This window comes from Maniola jurtina, chromosome 27, assembly GCF_905333055.1.
Source record: "Maniola jurtina chromosome 27, ilManJurt1.1, whole genome shotgun sequence".
Classification (NCBI taxonomy): domain Eukaryota; kingdom Metazoa; phylum Arthropoda; class Insecta; order Lepidoptera; family Nymphalidae; genus Maniola; species Maniola jurtina.
This window is the reverse complement of record NC_060055.1, coordinates 5,994,012-6,017,500: the sequence shown is the minus strand read 5'-3', so window position 1 is coordinate 6,017,500 and position 23,489 is coordinate 5,994,012. Positions and strand designations below refer to the sequence as shown.

General features: G+C 37.5%; 1 protein-coding gene across 1 annotated transcript; it reads left to right on the top strand.

The window, feature by feature from the left end:
- The first annotated feature begins 817 nt into the window (after positions 1 to 817).
- Positions 818 to 21,752, top strand: LOC123879195 (3-hydroxy-3-methylglutaryl-coenzyme A reductase). The gene is made up of 2 exons (XM_045926800.1): positions 818 to 1,064; positions 18,171 to 21,752. Exon 2 carries the CDS (start codon positions 18,190 to 18,192, stop codon positions 20,704 to 20,706), a length of 2,517 nt encoding a protein of 838 aa, XP_045782756.1. The 5' UTR covers positions 818 to 1,064; positions 18,171 to 18,189; the 3' UTR covers positions 20,707 to 21,752.
- The last annotated feature ends 1,737 nt before the right edge of the window (positions 21,753 to 23,489 follow it).

The window sequence follows — 23,489 nt, the reverse complement described above, 5'->3', positions numbered from 1 at the left end:
CCTCAGAACTTACATACAAACTTCCAAATAACATATTGGGTATGTTTTTCTAAAGTTACCCGGTTTCACTGAAATATACGCCTATTTATAGCTGTAGGTTATTTTTGTGCTGTCAACACTATCGAACACAGAATACTTTCAACGTAGAGGCACCAGCGAAAACAAAGATGGCGCCACATACTTAACATTGCCGCCGGCAAACTGAAGAACTAAGTGACAATTGCATTGATAGCTTTGTAATAGAGTTCAAAGTGGCAGAAAAAGTTATAATGCACTTGACAGCAACGCCACACTAACTGACAAAATTAAGTTTGTAAAGATGGCAATATCTTTGCTGTAGAGACTATGTTAGGGCCACGGACTTATTGAATAATAACTAATGTGTCAGAATAAAGTCGATACTACAGCTAATTTCTTAACCTGGACCCTTTCAAGTAAAGATTTTTATATAAACCTGTGAGGATAATACTGCCACTGTCGCAATTGAAAATGCCATACCTTTGCCATACGCCTACGTTGTCTATATATCAGTTTAAAAAATGGGAAAAACCAAATTAAATTTGAATTTCGCGGGCACGCCCGTCTCATGCCCCTTAAGCGGCAATTGTTAGTTCGATGCTCAGACAAAGAATCAAGGTGGACTTGTCATCAAAATAATATTTAATACCTTGTTAGAGCAAGCTAAATTATTATTATTTCATTACTTTTCTGACATTAGTTTCATATTACTATCTATCCGCTACGCTCAACTAAACGCTCTTAGAATTAAACCGTGGCCCTTCCTATTGTAAATAGTTGCGCTAGTGCAGCCTGCAGTGAAGTGACCATTGGATCAACTTAACAAGTGATCAAAATTAATCAGTGATGAGTGATCAGTCTTGGTTAGTCTGTGGACGCAAGTAGCACGTCAAAAATGTCGAAAAGTGTGTCAAAGCAATTTTATTTCACAATTTACGAATTTTAAAGCGCTAGTCCGCTCGCGAATCCATCTTCTCGCGTTCGTGAACTGTGCGTTTTTACAGAGAACATATTTTGAAGGAGGAAGAATAATTTTCTAACCATTTGTAAGTAGAAATTTCTTTTTCCCCAAAGTGAAATTTTCACGTAACACTTCCAATATTTTTTCCATAGATAGTCTTTCTTTTTAATTTTTGAATGTAGAATCAAAAAGCTGTGATTTAGTTAAAAAAAAAAACAATTTTAAACTTAAAGTTCAGTCATGAATTGTTTACTTGTTATGTGTTGATAATGTTTTCACTTGATTATTTAAGTACTAATGTACCTAGGCGTAATTATCTTGAAATGTAGGCATGATATAATTATGAAGAAATAATTTATTAGCGGTTCGAAAACCAGTTTCAGTAATAAAAGTGAAATTTTAATACATAAATACAAAACTCGTGTTTTAACTATGTCACTCTCTCTGATGACCTTGATTTTTTGGCATACTTCGAGGTACCTAAGTACCTACGTCGAATGAGTAGGAATGAGTATATAGCTAAAAATCACGTTTATTGTGCAACCATAAATAATACCTAACCTTGGCTACATGTAAAGATACACATTTTATATTGATTCAAATACAGTGAAGACTGCTTTATTTGGACCTCAGTTACTTATGCAGTTTTTTTTAATAAAAATAGCGAGAAAACTAGCTGATGGGTCACCTGATGTTAAGTGATTACCACTGCCCATGATCATTCACATTACCAGAGAAACTGCCAATCCGTTGCCAGCCTAACACCAGTTTGTTGATATGCAAATAATTTCAAAGCATTTCAAGGTCTAGAAATAGCTTTTAACAGGGCTCTCTCCATCACTTACTCCATACAATCGTAGTTCCAATTTCATTTGAATATTAAGCAACCAAAGTCCATGAAATTTTGCAGACATGTTCTAGAAACTAATATCTGTGCCTGTGGTGTTTTAGATTTTTCTAAAAATATGTAGTTTTAAAATTACAGGGGCTCAAAGATTTGTATGTGAATTTTTAAGACCTCGTAACTTTGAAACCGAATATTTTAACAGAAATCTGGAAAACCACAGGCATAGATATTAGTTTCTATAATATGTCTGCAAAATTTCATGGACTTTGGTTGCTTAATATGTAAATGAAATTGGAACTACGTTTGTATGGAGCGAGTGATGGAGAGACCCCTCTTAAATAAAAAAATAATGATTCAAAAACAAACTGAGTGTGGTATGGTACCCTGAGTTTACTTCAATTGAAACAAATTCATGATATAGGCAGTAGCAGCAACGAAGAGAAAAAATTATTTAGTGGTTAACAATGTTGCCCTCCTATTTAGGGGATCCAGGGTTCAATCTAGCACTACCAGTTTTTTTTACATTTAGTTTTCTTTTACATGTTTCTTGGAGAAAGTTTCTGCGAATTGATTGTTCTAAGCAAACTAAGGAAAATTTTTTATTTAAAAATATTATATAAAAATATTAAATATTTTATTTAAAAATATTATTATATTTTTATATTTTTTTATTTAAAAAAGCTGGCAGTTTCTCTCTTCAAATCATAGACATACAATTTTTTAGTTTTTTTTTTTTTTTTTTATGTTGACACTGGTTCTATAACAGATTATAAATTATTACAATTACCATGAAAAAATTTAATGTGAATCATGATGGTGTGAATAACATGAAATTGGATACAAAAATGCAATAAAAAAGTGTAAAATATTAATGTAAAAATAAGTTTCAAAAAATTAAAAAATGTTCATTAAAATAGAAATGATTATTTGTGGTGCTGTGTAAATGGGAAAAATAGCTTTAAATGATACTAAGAAATAAATCAAGTTGTAAAACAACAACTAAGATATGAAAATAGGTCCTTGTATGGTCATTTATTTATTGTAAGAACAAAACTACTTTTTAGCTTAGTTATTTTTTAACCAAAATTCAAAAGGCCTGTGGTTTAGTTGTAGTTCCCTAGTTCTCACCTTACATGGACGTATAAATACTCTGTTTAGAATTAGATAATAAACCTAAACATAGTTTATAATTATTTGTTTACTAACAGGAGGAAAATGGAACTATAAACTGAACTATAAACCACTGATTTAGTGTGTTAAATGAACCACAACATTCCAAACTTCCTCGGATCCAAAGGAAATGTTAAATATTTCCTCTGACCGAAAGGAAATCTATACTAATAAAAATAAAGTGTCTGTCTGTAATTTCGAAATAACTACCTACCTCATATTAAGCTCATGGTTATTTGAATGATACCATAACTGAATCACACGTTTTAAAAATTTTTGTCTGTCTGTCTGTCGGTCTGTCTGTCTGTTTGAACAGGCTAATCATTGGAACGGCTGGACCAATTTTGACGGGATTTTCACCAAGCGATGTAGTGTTCCGGCGTGATGCCTTATAGTACATATATAGAAATCATAAGGGGTATAGTAAGTGCTGTGGTCTTATTAGTGGGAGATCCCGGGTTCGATTCCCGGCAGGGTTTGCAATTTTATAATTTCCAAATCACTGGTCTGGTCTGGTGGGAGGCTTCGGCCGTGGCTAGTTACCACCCTACCGGCAAAGCCATGCCGCTAAGCGATTTAGTGTTCTGGTGCGATGCCGTATAAAAACCAAAAGGGGTATGGGTTTAATAAAAACTGCCATACCCCTTCCAGGTTAGCCCGCTTCCATCTTAGACTGCAACATCACTTACCACCAGGTGAGATTGCAGTCAAGGGCTAGCTTGTATCTGAATAAAATAAAAAAATAAAGAACAATTTGGTCTAAAGAATATTTTTATTCCTCGTAATTCAAAATACAAAACACTGAGCACTCAATCGATACATGGTAAAGGATGACGTAAAGCAAACCAATTGTTATTCCAGAGACATGCGCAGACGCAGCGCCGAATGTAGATGCTGATACCTATCGCAAGATCTACATATTATACTTACATACATACATACATACATACATACATACATACATGTACAGGCCAACAGGAAACACATTTTGAAATAGACGAGTAATGTTTCGAGTGAAAACATGACTCAATGGGGATATTTCATGGTCGTCCCAAATTAACTATGGCCGTTTCTTCTTATCCCTTTTTAAAGTTCCGTACGCGAAGGATCCCAACGGAACCCTATCTATTACTAAGCCTCCGCTGTCTGTCCGTCCGTCTGTCTGTCAGTGGACTGTATCTCGTGAACCGTAATATGTAGAGAGTTGATATTTTCACAGAATGTTTTCTTTTATAATAAAATAGCGAAAAAATGGGCAGGTGGGTCACCTGATGTTAAGTGATTACCGCCGCCCATGAACATTTGCAGCACCAGAGGTACCGCCGATGTGTTGCCGGGCTTTTAGGAATTTGTTGGTTCGCCCCTTGAATAACCCCATGTTGTAATCTAGTGGGAACACCGCTGATGGGGGTTGATTCCACAGTTTGCATGCGCGTGGAAAAAGGGATCTGTAAAGGATGTGTATTTCCATTGCCGCTATAACAACAAGTAATACAAAACTTCAAAATGGCCGTCATGAATTAAAAAAAGAAAAAAAAAAGTTTTATTTCTTTTGCGATGGTACGGAACTCATCGTGTGCGAGTCCGACTCGCACTTGGCTGAGAGCTATGCTGACCTCGGAGTTTCTCGATTTGCCCCTACCGGGAATCGATCCTGTGACCTCCCAAGTCCCACTTTCAAGACCACCGCCAGGGGGGTCTCTCCGTCACTTGCTCCATACAATCGTAGTTCCAATTTCATTTGAATATTGAGCAACCAAAGTCCATGAAATTTTGCTGACATATTCTAGAAACTAATATCTATGCCTGTGGTTTTTCAGATTTCTGTTAAAATATTCGGTTTCAAAGTTACGCGGTCTTAAAAATTCACATACAAATCTTTGAGAGCCTGTAATTTTTAAACTACATATTTTTAGAAAAATCTAAAACACCACAGACACAGATAATAGTTTCTAGAATATGTATGCATTTCATGGACTTTGGTTGCTTAATATTCAAATGAAATTGGAACTACGATTGTATGGAGTAAGTGACGGAGAGAGCCCTGTTAAGTACCTACTTGCAATAATGACTTAAGTACTTACTTAAATCCTCAAGTAAATATGCTTAGTGTATCCTTATTCCTTAAGATATTACCTACTTAGTATTATAATAAGGTATTTGCAAAAGTCTTCCTAGGTCTTAAGGATTAGCAGAAGATTTTATTTTTTATTTTGCCGAAATCTTAAATTACAGAATAATAATTCACAATTTTTTAAAACATAAAGTAAATAAAATATGAACAAGGCGTATTTATTAAATTGCCGCTCTTGGGTGCATGTCATTCATAAACTTATTACGTCTATTATTATTCTATGACTAGCCGATGCCTGCGACTTCGCCCGCGAGGATTAAGGTTTTTCGAAATCCCGTGGGAACTCTTTGATTTTCCGGGATAAAAAGTAGCCTATGTGCTAATCCAGGATATTGTCTATCTTCATTCCAAATTTCAGTCAAATCCGTCCAGTAGTTTTTGCGTGAAGGAGTAACAAACATACACGCACACACACACACACACACACACACACACACGTACAAACTTTCGCCTTTATAATATTAGTGTGATTTGTTGAAAATAGACCCAAAATTAAACCAGATTTATTGATTCATATAAAGGGTGACACGCCAAGATAACGTTATTTTCTTCATCTGTGGAAACAGCACTAATTTAAGCTCTACCTACCAACGAGGTGTAGCTTCCATGAACAGGTCTCTTAACTCGAAATACCAGCTTTAAAGAATGTATGTAAAAGTAGCCTTGGACGAAGGGAAAACCCTATTTTATTAACTTTACTAAGGAATGCCATACATTAAAACTCGTCCGGGTTCCATCCTCAATTTATCTTGCGACTAGCCGATGCCCGCGACTTCGCCCGCGTGGATTTAGGTTTTTCGAAATCCCGTGGGAACTCTTTGATTTTCCGGGATAAAAAGTAGCCTATGTGCTAATCCAGGATATTATCTATCTCCATTCCTTTCAGCCAAATCCGTCCAGTGGTTTTTGCGTGAAGGAGTAACAAACATACACACACACACGCACACACACATACACACACACACACACACACACTTTCGCCTTTATAATATACCCCACTTCATATCATATGAAAGGGCTTTACCTGTACATTCTAAAACAGATTTTTATTTATTTTTATGCATAATAGTTTTTGATTTATCGTGCAAAAGGTTGGAAGAAATACCCGAGTACGGAACCCTTAGTGCGCGAATCTGACTCGAACTTGGCCGGTATTTTTTGACGGTACAGTGACCCCGTTTCTGCGTGACCTCGTAGGTACTTGTACAGATTATATTTGGAGCCCCTAACAGACAAGTGGCTGCCGTTTACCCTTAATACATAATATCCTTCTGACCGAATTTCGGCCATGGCGGCCAATTTTAGCCATCCGCGCGGGAGTTATTATAGTGCAAAACCGTTCCTTCACTCTCATAGCCCGATGGGACGGAAATCCGATACGATCGGAGACAGATTAGGAGAGATCCAGCTTTGCAATTTTCACTTTGCCGTTTTTAACCCCCGACCCAAAACGGGGGGTGTTATAAGTTTGACGTGTGTATCTGTGTATCTGTCTGTGGCATCGTAGCTCCTAAACTAATGAACCGATTTTAATTTAGTTTTTTTTTTGTTTGAAAGGTGGCTTGATCGAGAGTGTTCTTAGCTATAATTCAAGAAAATCGGTTCAGCCGTTTGAAAGTTATCAGCTCTTTTCTAGTTACTGTAACCTTCACTTGTCCGGGGTGTTATAAATTTTTAATTTACACTTGTTTACTAAAAATCTTGAATCTTAGGCAAAATTCGTTCACCCGACCTCTTTCGGGATGAGGTGCAGTTAGAAGGAAAGGGTAGCACGCACAAAAAACGTTGTTTCCGTCATCCGTGGAAACGTGGAACAAGTTATGCTTCGATGAAGCGGTCTCTTAACATGTTTAATAAATATACCGAAAAATATTTAATACTAGCTTAAATAATAATAATAGCTTTAATAATAGAATTTTTTTAAAATCCCGCGGAAACTCTTTGCTTTTCCGGGATAAAAAGTTACATATGTCAATTTCCGGGATGCTAGCTACTTCTGTAACAAACATATAAATCGGTTAAACGGATGGGCCTTTAAGAATCCCGTGAGAAATTTCTGATTTTGCGGGATAAAAAGTAGCCTTTGTCCTTCCCCGGGATGTAAGCTAACTTTTCATCAAAATCGGTTAAACTGTTGGGCCATGAAAAGTTAGTAGACAGACGGACACACTTTCGCATTTATAACATTAGTATGGATAGACGACTCTATGCAAGTCATAAATCATAACTCGCGTGTTGAAACGTCAAAATACCTAACTTAAAGGCTAAGGTCACGCGTGAATTGCGATTGCGGTCTATTTATATTGGTCCTTTGTGGTTTTGTCCGACCAATTTAGACTATTTCTTAGAGTTCTTAATGTATACTAGACTAGATGGTGTCCGCGACTTCGTCCGCGTGGACTTCACAATTTTCAAACCCCTATTTTACCCCCTTAAGGGTTGAATCCGTCTCCTGCTAGGATATGGAACGCCGGTTATAGCGCTGGCATAAATCTGTCTCGTTTTAACTGAAACTTAAGTCTAAGCAAAGTCAAAGTGCGGTCTATAGATTTCAACCTTAGGGACCTCGCTTCCTTCGGTGAACAAGTGTAAGTTAAATAACACCCCCGACAAGTGAAGGTTACAGTAACTAGAAAAGAGCTGATAACTTTCAAACGGCTGAACCGATTTTCTTGGATTATAGCTAAGAACACTCTCGATCAAGCCACCTTTCAAACAAAAAAAAACTAAATTAAATTCGGTTCATTAGTTAAGGAGCTACGATGCCACAGACAGATAGACACGTCAAACTTATAACACCCCTCTTTTTGGGTCAGGAGTTAATAAAAGTAGGTAGGTAAATGGTAATTATTTATTGATGAACTACGTTCAACTCGCATCGCTATGACCTTTTTAATTGCGGCTCGCCCTTGACCGATTACGAAGACCCACCACAGAACCGTTGTATTACGCAAACACATGCAGTGTTTACATTTTTAGGGTTCCGTACCTCAAAAGGAAAAACGGAACCCTAATAGGATCACTTTGTTGTCTGTCTGTCTGTCCTGCCGTGCCTGGTCTAACTTCTTAACTTAAACTTAGTCGCTGATCGTTCCTCCCTGTGTTGGGGACAAAGCGCAGAGAAACTTCCAGCTTTTATAAAATAGCGAAGGTCTGGCTCGCACGGGCTCTTTCTGTATTATACGTATAAAAATAGGTACATTATACACGATTTTTCATATTAAGTACATAATATATTATAAATAATTAGACACGCCAACCGCGAATAAAGGCATGATCGGAAAAAGTAAATTTTACAGATAAAAAAACGTATAATAAGTATTACAATGTAAATAACTTTAGCCTAAAATAAAGGTTACATATAATAAGTATATTCCAATTTGTTTACTTAATTACATATTTATAATTTTAAGTAGTCTTAAAATCAATTTGTTAAATATAAATCCGTAATAAACAAATTAGCATGACTTCGTCTGTGATGGCGTTTGCTGGCGCGCGTGCTGTGCTTGTTTGGAGTGTTTTTTTTGTTAAGAGTGGCCGGTTTTTGTGTTAGTTGCAATTGGTTAGTTGGTGTTTTTTGGTAGTGGAACTGACTGGGAAGCGCTCTAAAGGGGCGCCGCGCGTATGTCGGCGGGTGCCGGCGCAGACGGAGTCCATACTTGTATAAATTCAATAACTTGAAAATATCACAAACTTGACATTGGCTAATCAGAGTAAAGCCAGATTTAAAGAGAAAAAAAAATTAGCATGTGTGATAATAACTTATACCTAAGTATATTGTAAATATAACTTTAGCAAGGTGAAACGTGCAAAGGTGGTACATTATTTTTACGGGTATTTTATGTGTAAAATTAATTTTCTTTTCGATTAACTACGCCTTTATTCCTTTGGGGTGTCGAATTTACAAATAAAACCGATTACTTAAATGTGATATAAGCTGTGGTAATACTTAGATGTGGGATATAAGCTAACCCTGTACCAAATTTCGTCAGAATCGGTTAAAAATTAAAATGTTGGGCCGCGAAAAGGTAGAAGACAGACAGACAGACACACTTTCGCATTTATAATATTAGTATGGATTTCCACGGACTCGCATCGGATGAGTGTGTAACCGCTCTAAACAACGTACATGTAAACTGTAGGTATGAGTATCTTTACCAAGAAAAAGAGTCATGTAAGCTAAAACAGATTGTATGATAATATTGTTCTAAATGTGTTGACTTTTTATGGGATTTTGCTTATGGGTCGTTGAAAGTATGACGCAGGTATATTCTTTGTCTCTAACAATATTTGCGTAACGAAACCAATATCAAGTACTTATGTATATTTCTTGGATTTATTGAAAAACCGACCAAGTGCGAGTCAGACTCGCGCACTGAGGGTTCCGTACTCGGGTATTTTTTCCAACAGTTCCTCCCTGTGTTGGGGATAATACGCAGAGAAACTTTCAGCGTTTATAAAATAACGAAGCTCTGGCACGCGCTGGCACTCTCTATAAGGGTTTTTGATTTACGATAGAACCCTTTGAAAAATAAGCCGTGAAGGCAAGGCGAAGGATACCAAGTTCATCTCAAAACAGAACTAGTTAAAATTAACATAAATATATGGAACTAGAGGATGCCCGCGACTTCGTCCGCGTGGATTTAGGTTTTTAAAGATCCCGTGGGAACTATTTGATTTTCCGGGATAAAATGCCTATGTCAATTACAGGGACGCAAACTACCTTAGTACCAAACATACAAATCGGTTAAGCGGATGGGTTTTTAGGAATCCCGTGGGAACTCTTTGATTTTCCGGGATAAAAAGTAGCCTATGTCCGTCCCCGGGATATAAGCCGACCCTGTACCAAATTTTGTCAGAATCGGTTAAACTGTTGGGCCGTGAATAGGTAGAAGACAGACAGACAGACACACTTTCGCATTTATAATGTTAGTATGGATTTCCAAGTGAAAGTGGGGAAAGTATAGAAATAAACGGTTTCTAATCTTAGATGTAAAAGTACCTACTTAATCACACTAATATTATAAAGGCGAAAGTTTGTATGTGTGTGTGTGTGTGTGTGTGTGTGTGTGTGTATGTTTGTTACTCCTTCACGCAAAAACCACTGGACGGATTTGGCTGAAATTCGGAATGGAGATAGATAATATCCTGGATTAGCACATAGGCTACTTTTTATCCCGGAAAACCAAAGAGTTCCCACGGGATTTCGAAAAACCTAAATCCACGCGGACGAAGTCGCGGGCGTCAGCTAGTAATATTATGATTTTCGATGTTAACCTAATCACACTAATATTATAAAGGCGAAAGGTTGTGTGTATGTTTGTTACTCTTTCACGCAAAAACTACTGGTCGGATTTGGCTGAAATTCAGAATGGAGGTAGATATACCATGGATTAACACATAGGCTAATTTTTATCCCGGAAAGGCAAAAAATTCCCACGGGATTTTTAAAAACCTATATCCACTCGAACGAAGTCGAATTATATCTAGACGTTTAAAATAACTATTCCAATTTCGTTTTTGAAAATCCACGGAACTGATTATCATAGTCTACCGATAAACTTCGATTTTTGGACAATGATCTCTTGAAAGGACTTCCACACGCCTGCGCCTTGTTTAATTTCATCTGGCTGGTGGAGCCACCTAATGGAGGTCTGCCATCGACATCGAAATGTTCATGGGTGATGGTAATCACTTAACACAAGAAGACCCGCCTGCTCGTTAGCTCGCTATTTTTAACCCCCGACCCAAAATGAGGGGTGTTATAAGTTTGACGTGTGTATCTGTGTATCTGTCTGTGGCATCGTAGCTCCTAAACTAATGAGCCGATTTTAATTAATTTTTTTATTTGAAAGGTGGCTGGATCGAGAGTGTTCTTATCTATAATCCAAGAAAATCGGTTCAGCCGTTTGAAAGTTATCAGCTTTTTTCTAGTTACTGTAACCTTCACTCGTCGGGGGTGTTATACATTTTTAATTTAATTATTTTTATTTTATTTTTATTTAAAGGTTTACTAGCGATTTAACATTGTTATGTGTTCCTTAGGTCCGTGAGTGCAGGTAGATGCTGGAGTTAAGGTGAAGCACATAAAAGTCCAATTTAATAATTCAATTTATTTATGCTATTCATACAGTTGAGCGCCAGGAGGGACTTCGATTAGGGTGATAAATCAGGCTCCCTTCCACACCAAAGATGCTAGCCTCAGACTATCTCAGGGTTCGTTCATACAATGTTGTCTGTCCTTATTTTAAGGTCCCGCGGTAGAAGGGCGTGGCGTTAGGCCCTTCCATTTGTGCACAACACGATTTCCGAATTAAGATACCAAAAATGAACTTATATCTACATCACAAATTGACCAACATCACATATGCAGGTAGTTGCTGCATCTTTTTAACACTGAACCGCTCACACACGATGTCAATTAGCGAATGTCTCGTTTCCTATTTTAAATCGACACCTATGCCAAATTAAAAGGATAAATTACAAAATATAAAATGTGACTTTTCATGAGTGGGAATCGAACCTGCGACATCCTATCTACTACGCGGCAAGCAGACGGCTGTTCGCCCGCTGCGCTGTGGCTGGTTACTTAGTTGTTAATAAAATCTTTAACGATTACTAGAATCTCATATCAAATATCCCCATCCTCACAAAAAAAAAAAATATGAGCACTTTTTTTTTTTTTTTTTTTTTAAAATCTTAATACCGCTTCAAGTCCTTAGCGTGCCAAGTACCAATGTCCTTACCGAAGGCATTGTTCAAGCGGTAAACGTTCTCTGATATTTTCTTTGTGATTACCGCCTTTTCAAACTTGGGAGCCAATTTCGACATGAACTTTTGTGTGGCCTTAGATAAGTATTTGGTCCGTTTCCAAACAATATCACCGTCTTTAAAATCGGCTGATCTATGTTTTACATTATAAAATTCCCTACTACGATCATGCGACATCTTCAACCTTTTCTCAACTTCTTTATAAGTTTTATTTCTCGTTTCCATCTGATTTAAAAATAGTTGCTGATCTCTGATCGGTAGTATGTCCCTAATGTCCTTTATATTCTCTAACTGGTTTACAGGTGCAACACTCGTCTCCCTACCAAAAAACAAGTAAGACGGCGTATATCCCGTAACTTCATGAACCGCCGTTCGAATGGCGTGACCTAAATGTCTGAGATGTACATCCCAGTCGAAATGTTTCCCTGATTTTACATATGAGCTTATCATTGTGCCTATTACTCTATTGACCCGTTCCGTAGGGTTGCTTTGTGGGTGATAATTTGGTGTGAACCATAATTTTACATTAAACTTGTCTGCCACCTCTTTGAAGGCTTCCGATGTGAACTGCTTGCCATTGTCACAAATAATAGCTGCCGGCGCCCCGAAGAGCAAGAATTGACTTTCTAGTATCTCACAAATTTTGTCTGCCTTTCCAGTGCGTAAGGGAAATAATAGAGTGAATTTACTAAACCAGCATGTCAAAACTAGTAACATCGTGTTACATTTTCTACTCTTAGGAAACGGTCCCATCAAATCTACGGAGATGATCTGCCATGGCCCGGAAACTTCCCTGTACCGTCCCATTTTCCCAAAAGATGGTTGCTGACATACCTTTACTTTGGCACAAGTTTCACACTTATTCACGTAATCTTTAACATCTCGCAGCAAGTTAGGCCAGTGATAATTTTGTTTGATTTTAAAAAGCGTTTTCCGAACACCAAAATGCCCTGAAGTGGTTGAGTCGTGGGATTCCCTTAAAATGTCTGTTCTTAAACTTTCAGGTACAAATATTTTCCAACGATCGGAAGTCGGGAATTGCTTCAATGGCACCGACTTGAAGAGTAGGCCGTTTTCTACCATCCAGCTTCGATCTTGATCACGCCCAGATTCTATGTCTTTAACCTTGTTTTTGTACCATATATCTTTATGTTTCTCCAAAATCTTGATAGCGTCAACCTCTAACGACCGGGACAAAGCATCGGGGACTACATTACAAGAGCCTGGCCTATGCACCACATCAAAATCAAATTGTTGGAGCTTCATTGCCCACCGAGCTAAACGCCCATGAGGGTCCTTCATTTTGTGCAACCATTGTAACGCACTGTGGTCTGTTACTATCGTAAAGTGAACTCCGTCAATGTATGGCCGAAACTTCTCTATCGCGAAGACCACGCTCAATAGTTCTCTTTCAGATGTAGAGTACTTAACTTCATGCTTATTCAGTTTACGACTCAGATATGCAACTGCTTGGTCCCCGTCATCTGATTTTTGACATAGCACCGCTCCAATTCCATTCTTGGATGCATCACAATGTATGAAAAATGGCTTAGAATAATCTGGACATGCAATAACTGGAGTAGTGGTCAGAAGTGTTTTCAATTGTAGAAACGCCTTGTCCGCTTCCTGTGTCCACTTAAATTTTGAAACCCCTTTTGTTTTAGTTAGCTGGTGCAATGGCGCTGCTATTTCAGAGAAGTCCTTTACAAATCTGCGATACCAACTCGCCAATCCGATAAACCTTTTAAGTTCCCTAATGTTTTTCGGTTTGGCAAAGTTTAGGATAGCGCAAACTTTATCCGGGTCCGTCCTTAACCCCTCCCTATCAATAATATATCCTAAATATTTCAACGAAGATCTGGCAAACTGACATTTTTCCATATTTACAGTCAGGTTGGCCTTTTTAAGGACACCCGTAACCCAACGCAGTAAATTTAAATGCTCTTCAAAGGATGACGAACATACTACTATATCATCTAGATATGCCCACACATTTTCATGTTTAGATTGAAACAACATGTCCATTAGTCTTTGCTGTGACTGCGAGGCATTGACCAAGCCAAATGGCATGACCTTAAATTGGAACAATCCCCTACCTGGTATTGCAAACGCTGTTTTCGGCTTGCTAGAATCATCTAATGGCACCTGCCAAAAGGCAGCCTTTAAATCTATCGTACTCAAATACCTAGCATTACGTAGACTGTCCAAGATGGAAGACACGCGAGGCAAAGGGTATGTATCTCTCTTGGTGACCTTGTTGAGTTGTCTGCTGTCCAAACATAACCTATTGCTACCATTAGCTTTCTTTACTATGAGGACAGGTGAACACCATGAGCTGAACGAAGGTTCTACAACATCTTTTTCAAGCATATCATCTAATTCTTTTTCAATTTGTTGCCTTATGACTGGTGAGAAATTGTATGGCTTTTGATAGATAGCTTTATTCTCACCCGTATCAATATTGTGTTTGATTATATGTGTTCTGCCTAGTCCTTCACCTATAGAGTTCTTCATTTCATCAATCACTTTTAGAAGTTCATCGTGCTGAAACTCATCTAGGTCATCTTGTGATATTAGCGTATTACCCGTATTCATATTGATGGCATTTATTTCGCCCTCTTTAAGCATAATGTCACTTTTGAACTGAAACGTGATGCCAAATAAATCAAAGAAGTCCTTTCCCAATAGTATATTTTGCACTAGCCCAGGCATAACCAGCATTGACATTACATGAGACTGACCATCAAAATTGACCGGAACATCGAAGAAATCCAATATTGTATGTTTGGTACCATCCGCAGTCGAGATATAGTTTATGGTAGTGTTTTTATGGTATGACTTTAATCCCAATATTCTTAAGGTCTCTGCAAATTTCGGATTGATTACTGTTGTATTGGCCCCAGAATCTAAGAGGCCCATACATTTATATTCTAGGATGCTCAACAACACATATGATCTGTTGTCATTTTCTTTAGACAGCGTGAGGTGACCTAATTCCTTAAAGCCGAACATGTTACTAACTACGCCTAACCAATCCTGCCATTCTTTACTATTTCTACTTAGGGGAAAGTTCACTTGGCAGGTTTCTTGCTTTCCCCGACCTCGTTTTCCTTACAAGAGCAGTCTTTTGAGGTTATTCCAAACCGCCCACATCTATAGCAAAACAGACGTTGTTTTGGAATTGTGCATGACCGAAATAGATGACCTGTTTCTCTACAGTTCCAGCAACGTTTCTTATTTCCCTCAACCATGCTATTTTTAATTGCCAAAATAGTGGTGTCCGCCATCTTTACCTCCTTCACTTCTTCCGTTTTATAAGCGAGGTCAGGTTCTAAAGTGTTCTTTCGTGATTTTGGTTCTTCAAATTTTTCACAGCTTATCTTTGTTCTTTCCAGCACTCTAAGTACATTTATTAAGTCTCCCATTGAGGAGAAGTGATCTCTGCACATGGCCCTTTGAAAGTAAGGCTGTAGATTTTTTAAAATGATTGTGATCTTCCTTTGTTCTGAAATTCTTTCCGGTAACCTGTTGAACATATTTTGCATTATCGATATATAAATTATAGCAGACTCATTTCTTCCTTGAGTTCTAGCCTTAATTTCGTCCAATAATTCTTCCTGGTAACATGGAGGCTCAAACGTTCTCTTTAGCAATAACGTCAGTTCTTCCCAGCTCAGAATATTCTCCCTATTGGCTCTATACCAAATCAATGCGTCACCTTCGAAGAAGTCTATCGCGTACTGCCATAAGTCCCTATCCGAAGCATTTCTAGCATCTTTAAGCTCATTTACCCTTTCGATAAATGCATTCACACTGATTTTATTATTATTTCCTGAAAATTTTACTCCCCACTGATTAATAGGAACTAGTTTACGTTTACGATCCTCATATTCAGTAACTGTCGATGAGCGAACAAGTTTGTTAGACCTAATGGTTGTGGCAAGTAGTTTTGATGTTTCCAGCTTATCTTCAAAGTTTACCGATCTATCAGCTTCATCATCCTGCCTACTAGTGTCCCTTGAGTGCTGACCGGCTTGTGACTCTTTCTCTAATTTCCTTATAATTGTCTCCCCAGCTGTACCTAAAGTCTCCTGTAAAATTCGCTTATCATCTGAGGTAAGATTTCCTTCTTCTTCAACTTTATCATCCTGTTCTTCTAGCTGCGCTAATAGATTATCGATTTTAATTCTATAGCTTTCTCTCCGTTCTGTGGCTTTATCTGAATCCGGGACTATAAAATCTACTCTATTTTTAACATGATATAATCTAGAAACTAAGCGCCTAAATAAATTTCTATCCGGCTTTTCTGTAATTTCTGAAATGTAACTTGTCAAAGTTTCGATCTTTGACTTACAGACGTCTAACTCACCCGTAGGATTCTCAAAGCTTTGTTTTGGGGCTTTAATCTGATATGAGTAGTCACCTTTTTCTTCCGAGGACATTAATTCCTTTAATAACTTTTTCAAAATCGGGACAACGCTCTTAATATAAACCCCTCGAGTCGCAAGTTCGAATTCCAGCTCATCTTTTAGTAAAAAGTTTACATCCATTTTAATAGTATCTTAGTAAGTAGATCTTAGTAAGTTAGTAAGGTGATCACGTATGACAAATAAAATGACTTATGAGTATCTGTTATAGCCTATTTCAATTAAAAATGTCAATACTAGTTACTTAATATAAAACATTCCACAAGTGTATTACCAATAATTCAGAAATCCATTAAGTATTACTTCCTATGAAGTACCACACCTAAGACTTAATTATTCTTCTTATAATACTAGGTGCGTATTTATTTCTCTAAAACTTCATTAAGCGATCGATAATTCATGAAACCAAATCAATTATATACAGTACAATTATTTATCATCTATAATAAACTAACACAATACAAGCAATAACATATACGCGATACAGACATTCATAATTTACATGCAATACCTACAAACATTCATAATTTACCATTAACTAACACAAAAATCACATAAGCTAAGTCAGATAATTTTATCTACTAAAATAAAATTACTAAGACTTAGCGTGTAACATGCCTTATATTATCAACCTAAATACCTATTAATTCTTGTTACGTTTACCTACTTCTATTGTGTTGACAAGGTGGGTAACTTTTAACAAATATACGAGCCTAGGCAAAATACCATTTCATTTGGATAAATAGCTAGTAAACTGTAGGTAGACAAAGTATGTATTTCAATAGCTATTATCTAAGTATCATGCGGGTTACACAAACTTATTGTGTAGGTAGGTAAGTGTCCATTGGCCGACGGGTGCATGACATTATTCTATAATAGCCTTATTGAATCTTTACACTGACTAACGAACTTATGGAATAACTATTGTTCACCTTTATTTCACTGTAAATCTATCACAATCACAATGTTATTATTTTACGTGGGCGCCATATGTTATGTGTTCCTTAGGTCCGTGAGTGCAGGTAGATGCTGGAGTTAAGGTGAAGCACATAAAAGTCCAATTTAATAATTCAATTTATTTATGCTATTCATACAGTTGAGCGCCAGGAGGGACTTCGATTAGGGTGATAAATCAGGCTCCCTTCCACACCAAAGATGCTAGCCTCAGACTATCTCAGGGTTCGTTCATACAATGTTGTCTGTCCTTATTTTAAGGTCCCGCGGTAGAAGGGCGTGGCGTTAGGCCCTTCCATTTGTGCACAACACGATTTCCGAATTAAGATACCAAAAATGAACTTATATCTACATCACAAATTGACCAACATCACATATGCAGGTAGTTGCTGCATCTTTTTAACACTGAACCGCTCACACACGATGTCAATTAGCGAATGTCTCGTTTCCTATTTTAAATCGACACCTATGCCAAATTAAAAGGATAAATTACAAAATATAAAATGTGACTTTTCATGAGTGGGAATCGAACCTGCGACATCCTATCTACTACGCGGCAAGCAGACGGCTGTTCGCCCGCTGCGCTGTGGCTGGTTACTTAGTTGTTAATAAAATCTTTAACGATTACTAGAATCTCATATCAACATAAACTTAATAACTATAATAAATACATTGGTTTTTCTATCATGCTCAACTATGTTAAAAGTAAACACTGCATGCAAATTCCGTACAAATACCACAAAGAGTTACAAAGAGGATATTATGCTAACTAACGATTTTTCTAGTTCAATGCAGTATGAAAGATACATATTATATTTACATTTATTTATTATATTTTTACACTTGTTTATTTAAAAAAATATTTAATTCCATCTTAATTGTCCACAGGTAATACACCGCAGACACCATGAAAGTGTGGGGGGCGCACGGAGAATTCTGTGCCAGACACCAATGGGAGGTCATAGTGGCTACCCTGGCTTTGTTGGCCTGTGCAGCCAGCGTGGAAAGGCATGGCACGGGGTCCCGCTCAGAGAGATGCGCAGGATGGGCCAGGGCTTGCCCAGGGTTGGAAGCGGAGTACCAGGCCGCCGACGCGGTGGTCATGACCTTCGTCCGTTGTACGGCACTACTGTACGCGTACTACCAAGTTTCAAACCTGCAGAAAATCGCCTCAAAGTACTTGCTTATCCTAGCCGGTGTATTCTCCACATTCGCAAGTTTCATCTTCACTTCAGCGCTTGCTAGTTTGTTCTGGAATGAATTAGCGAGTATCAAGGATGCTCCGTTTTTGTTCTTACTAGTAGCCGATGTAGCTAGAGGTGCTAGAATGGCTAAAGCTGGTTGGAGTGCTGGGGAGGATCAAGAGAAAAGAGTTGGGAAGGCTCTGTCGTTATTGGGACCGACAGCAACGTTAGATACACTTCTAGCGGTTTTGCTAGTCGGTGTTGGAGGTTTATCCGGTGTTCCAAGGTTGGAACATATGTGCACATTCGCTTGCTTAGCATTATTAGTGGATTACCTAGTCTTCGTCACGTTTTACCCGGCTTGCCTATCATTAGTAGCAGATTTTGCATCTGGGAGAAAAGAAATGGCTCCAGACAGCCCGTTTTCCGAAGAAGACCTAAAACCGAACCCAGTGGTTCAAAGAGTTAAGATGATTATGGCTGCTGGATTACTATGCGTCCATTTAACAAGTAGGTGGCCTTGGACGAGAGAAAATGGCATGATTGAAGGATCTCTAACCGATGATTTTAAATCTGGGAATCATGAAAATGTTTTGTTCCACTCCTACGTAAAGTGGTTTTCAGTGAGCGCTGATTATATCGTCATAGCAACGCTTCTATGCGCGTTGATCATCAAATTCATCTTCTTCGAAGAGCAAAGGAATTGGGTTATAGATATGAACGATTTGACTGTCAAAGAGGTTGTCAAACATAGCGGTAACAGTAAAAAGTTGTTTACAGTTGGAGAAGAAGATTTGAAAGCTGAAACGTCCACGCAAACGGATCCATCACTTAATTTTGATGAAAATGATTGGCCATCTCTTTCACCAAGCTCTTCGTTTGCTAGATTGAATGCTAAGAAACGTCCAATGGCAGAATGTTTGGAAATATATCGTTCAGAAGGAATCTGTACTTCGCTGAGTGACGAAGAAGTTGTCATGCTTGTTGAACAATCTCATATACCAATGCATACTCTCGAAAATGTGTTAAACGATCCCTTGAGAGGTGTACGACTGCGCAGAAAAATCATAGCCTCGAGATTTGAAACGGATTCTGCGGTTAAAAAACTACCATATTTAAATTACGATTACAGTAAAGTTTTGAATGCTTGCTGTGAAAATGTTATAGGGTATGTGGGTATTCCAGTTGGTTATGCTGGGCCTTTGGTGGTCGATGGTAAAGCGTACATGATTCCTATGGCCACAACGGAAGGTGCTTTAGTAGCATCGACGAATAGGGGAGCAAAAGCGATCGGAACTAGAGGCGTAACTAGTGTTGTTGAAGATATAGGTATGACTAGAGCGCCAGCAGTGAAATTACCTAACGTAGTCAGAGCGCATGAATGTCGCCAGTGGCTAGACAATAAGGATACCTATGCATTGATTAAAGAAGCGTTCGATTCCACATCGAGATTTGCAAAACTCCAAGAAGTCCATATAGGTGTTGACGGAGCAACATTGTATTTAAGATTCAGAGCAACCACTGGAGACGCAATGGGAATGAACATGGTATCCAAAGGCGCTGAAAATGCTCTAAAACTACTCAAAAACTATTTCCCTGACATGGAAGTAATCAGTCTATCCGGAAACTACTGCTCTGATAAGAAAGCAGCTTCCATTAACTGGGTCAAAGGAAGAGGTAAAAGAGTTGTCTGCGAAACGACAATTTCGGCTGAGAATTTGAAGAAGATATTTAAAACTGACGCTAAAACTATGACAAGATGTAATAAAATCAAAAATCTGTCTGGATCCGCTTTAGCCGGGTCTATCGGTGGTAACAACGCGCATGCAGCTAATATGGTCACAGCAATATTTATCGCAACAGGCCAAGATCCAGCTCAGAATGTAACGAGCAGCAGTTGCTCAACAAGTATGGAAATTTCTGGTGATAATAGAGATGATTTGTACGTAACTTGTACTATGCCTTGTTTGGAAGTTGGTACGGTTGGCGGTGGGACCGTTTTGACAGGACAAGGTGCGTGTTTGGAAATCCTTGGAGTCAAAGGCGCTGGGGAAAGGCCTGGTGAAAATTCGGCAAGATTGGCATCTCTTGTATGTGCTACGGTGTTAGCTGGGGAACTTAGTCTTATGGCCGCACTGGTTAATTCTGACTTGGTGAAATCTCATATGCGTCATAATAGATCGGCAATCAACGTTCCAGCATCAGCAAATGATATGACTCTAAAAGTACCCACTTTATAACAGTTGTTACACCAAATAGCTGAAATGAAATGAGCTTAAGGAAGTTAATGACTTAAATTCGACTGTTGAAATGTCGATGTAGGCGGTGTTATATTCGTTTGGGACATTAACATTTTAAACTGAAAATAGATACAAGAAAACTGTTTTTTTTTTATTGAGATCAATACTGTTCAGTCTGTCATTATGCACATTTTAAGTATTTTATTGAAATTGATTTATTTACTGTGCTCAGATTTTTTATCTCGCTAAAATTTGATCCTTGCATGAAACTGAGTCTTAATTAAAATAAGTTTGACCAGAAGAAGTTTGAGAAGAAGAGAAGAAAAAACGCTTGACCAGAATTTGTTCTCATAAAAAGAATTTGGTTTTGATATTGTGTTCCAAAAAAATATAACATCCTGAACAACCGTAAGCGTGCGTTTCTAGTGGAGCGAAACGGTCACAGTACAATGACGTCAGAGTAAAATGGACCTTAAAGTGAGTGAATTAAAGTTAATTTCGCAAGGTTTCCTGTTTATGGAAGAAATGTTTAAAATCAAGGCTATTAACGTCGATTTTATATTAACGCTGAAGTGTTTCGACTCTCGAATACGATCATCGTTGGGAACGAAATTTTCAGCAGACCAATCGACTTATTGATAGATGACGTGACAAAATTATCTTAATATGATTGATCGAAGCGCTCCACTCCGCTCCGCTTCATTTGAAGTGCACTGGAATCTGCAACTCACTGCCGATGCTTGAATGTACAACGTATGCTTGTATTACTTGAATTTCAAGTCATCTTTACAGTAATAAGATCTCTGAACAATAACCAACGTATATCTAAGCTTTTCTTAATAAAGAATTATTACTAAGTTTCAAAAATTGTACTCGGTTTAATATTCTACATATATATCGATTTAATTACGAGGGGTCTCTCCCTCACTCGCTCCATACAAACGTAGTTCCAATTTCATTTGAATATTAAGCAACCAAAGTCCATGAAATTTTGCAGACATATTCTAGAAACTAATATGTATGCCGGTGGTTTTCCAGATTTCTGTTAAAATATGTAATATTAAAATTACAGGGGCTCAAAGATTTGTGTGTGAATTTTTAAGACCGCGTAACTTTGAAACCGAATATTTTAACGGAAATCTGGAAAACCACAGGCATAGATATTAGTTCCCGGAACGTTTCTACAAAATTCTATTGAGTATTGAGTATGATTGGTTAGTATTCCAAGACCCCTCTTAATTGGTCGTCAAATGCTGCTGGGCAGGTATTAATTAATAAGTCAATCAGTCAAAATCCTTTTCCAATTTCTATTTCTCCACCAACCGCGTCTATCCGTGTGCGCTCGCTATTCTATTACATAAGTTATATTATTTATTATATTCTCATCAGAACTATTATTATGGCATAAACTCCTTTCATCATATTATTTCATTTATATCAATAAATTTATATTATTATTTATATTAATATTATTTATTTACTCTCCTATGCACAATTACTCTCACGCAGATAACTACTGTACAACGTGATCACGATAAAAGGCGTAGACATTCCGAACGCAATAACTTACTAAAAAATCTAGTTGTAACGATGTTAAGAAGGGTCTCTCCGTCACTCGCTCCATAAAAACGTAGTTCATCTCTCATTTGAATACTAACCAATCATACTCAATGGAATTTCGTAGAAACGTTACGGGAACTAATATCTATGCCTGTGGTTTTCCAGATTTACGTTAAAATATTCGGTTTCAAAGTTACGCGGTCTTAAAAATTCACAAACAAATCTTTCAGCCCCTGTAATTTTAAAACTACACATTTTTAGAAAAATCTAAAACACCACAGGCACAGATTTTAGTTTTTAGAATATGTCTGCAAAATTTCATGGATTTTGGTTGCTTAATATTCAAATGAAATTGGGACTACGATTGTATGGAGTAAGTGACGGAGAGAGCCCTGTTAACTGTACCATGATGTTCGGGTGATCAACCCGTCCACAATAGTAAAGCTAAAATCGATAAACTCATTGACACTCTCCCATTCCATTACAATAAAAATTCTTTCCATGTGTTATCTAATAACACTACCTATCTTCAATATTTTCATACCATATCCTTTCACAAATATTTTATTCCAAATCATTCCCATTTCCATAATACCATTCCCAAAATGCCATTACTTCTTCTTACTACTTCTACTTATTCGCGTCCCATCTTAGACCACATCATCACTTTCCATCAGGTGTGATTGTGGTCAAGCGCTTACCTGTAGAGAATTAAAAAAAAAAACTTCATTCATTTAAATATTATTTTCATTACTTTGTACCTTTTGCTCCAGTCTTTCACACAGACCAACTAGCGTACAACATGATCAAGAGATGGGCCGATAACTCACATCACTTCTTATCCTCACATTTATATTATAATTTTAAATCTCTTTCCATCTTTTAAATCCAACTGCATACACATACCAAACCAAACCTTACATTCTCTTTAAATTCAACGAACCCCAACGTCTATGACTATACTTTGGTTATTGTTCTAAGATTAACACCAATATAGTATTAGTATTAGTAATGAATAAAAAATCGTTTAGTGCTCGCATATAACTATGTTTTTCTCGAAGTTAAACTAAACTAGCTAGTAGTCTATGAGCGATGTAGATTAGGAAAAGTTTTGTGCCTAAAGTCAAGCCTTGTTTCACTCCCAGTGTATTTAAGTATTTATAGTGTCTTCGCTTCGACTTTTATAAATGGATGTTATGGGATATTATATTAACATTTATAAT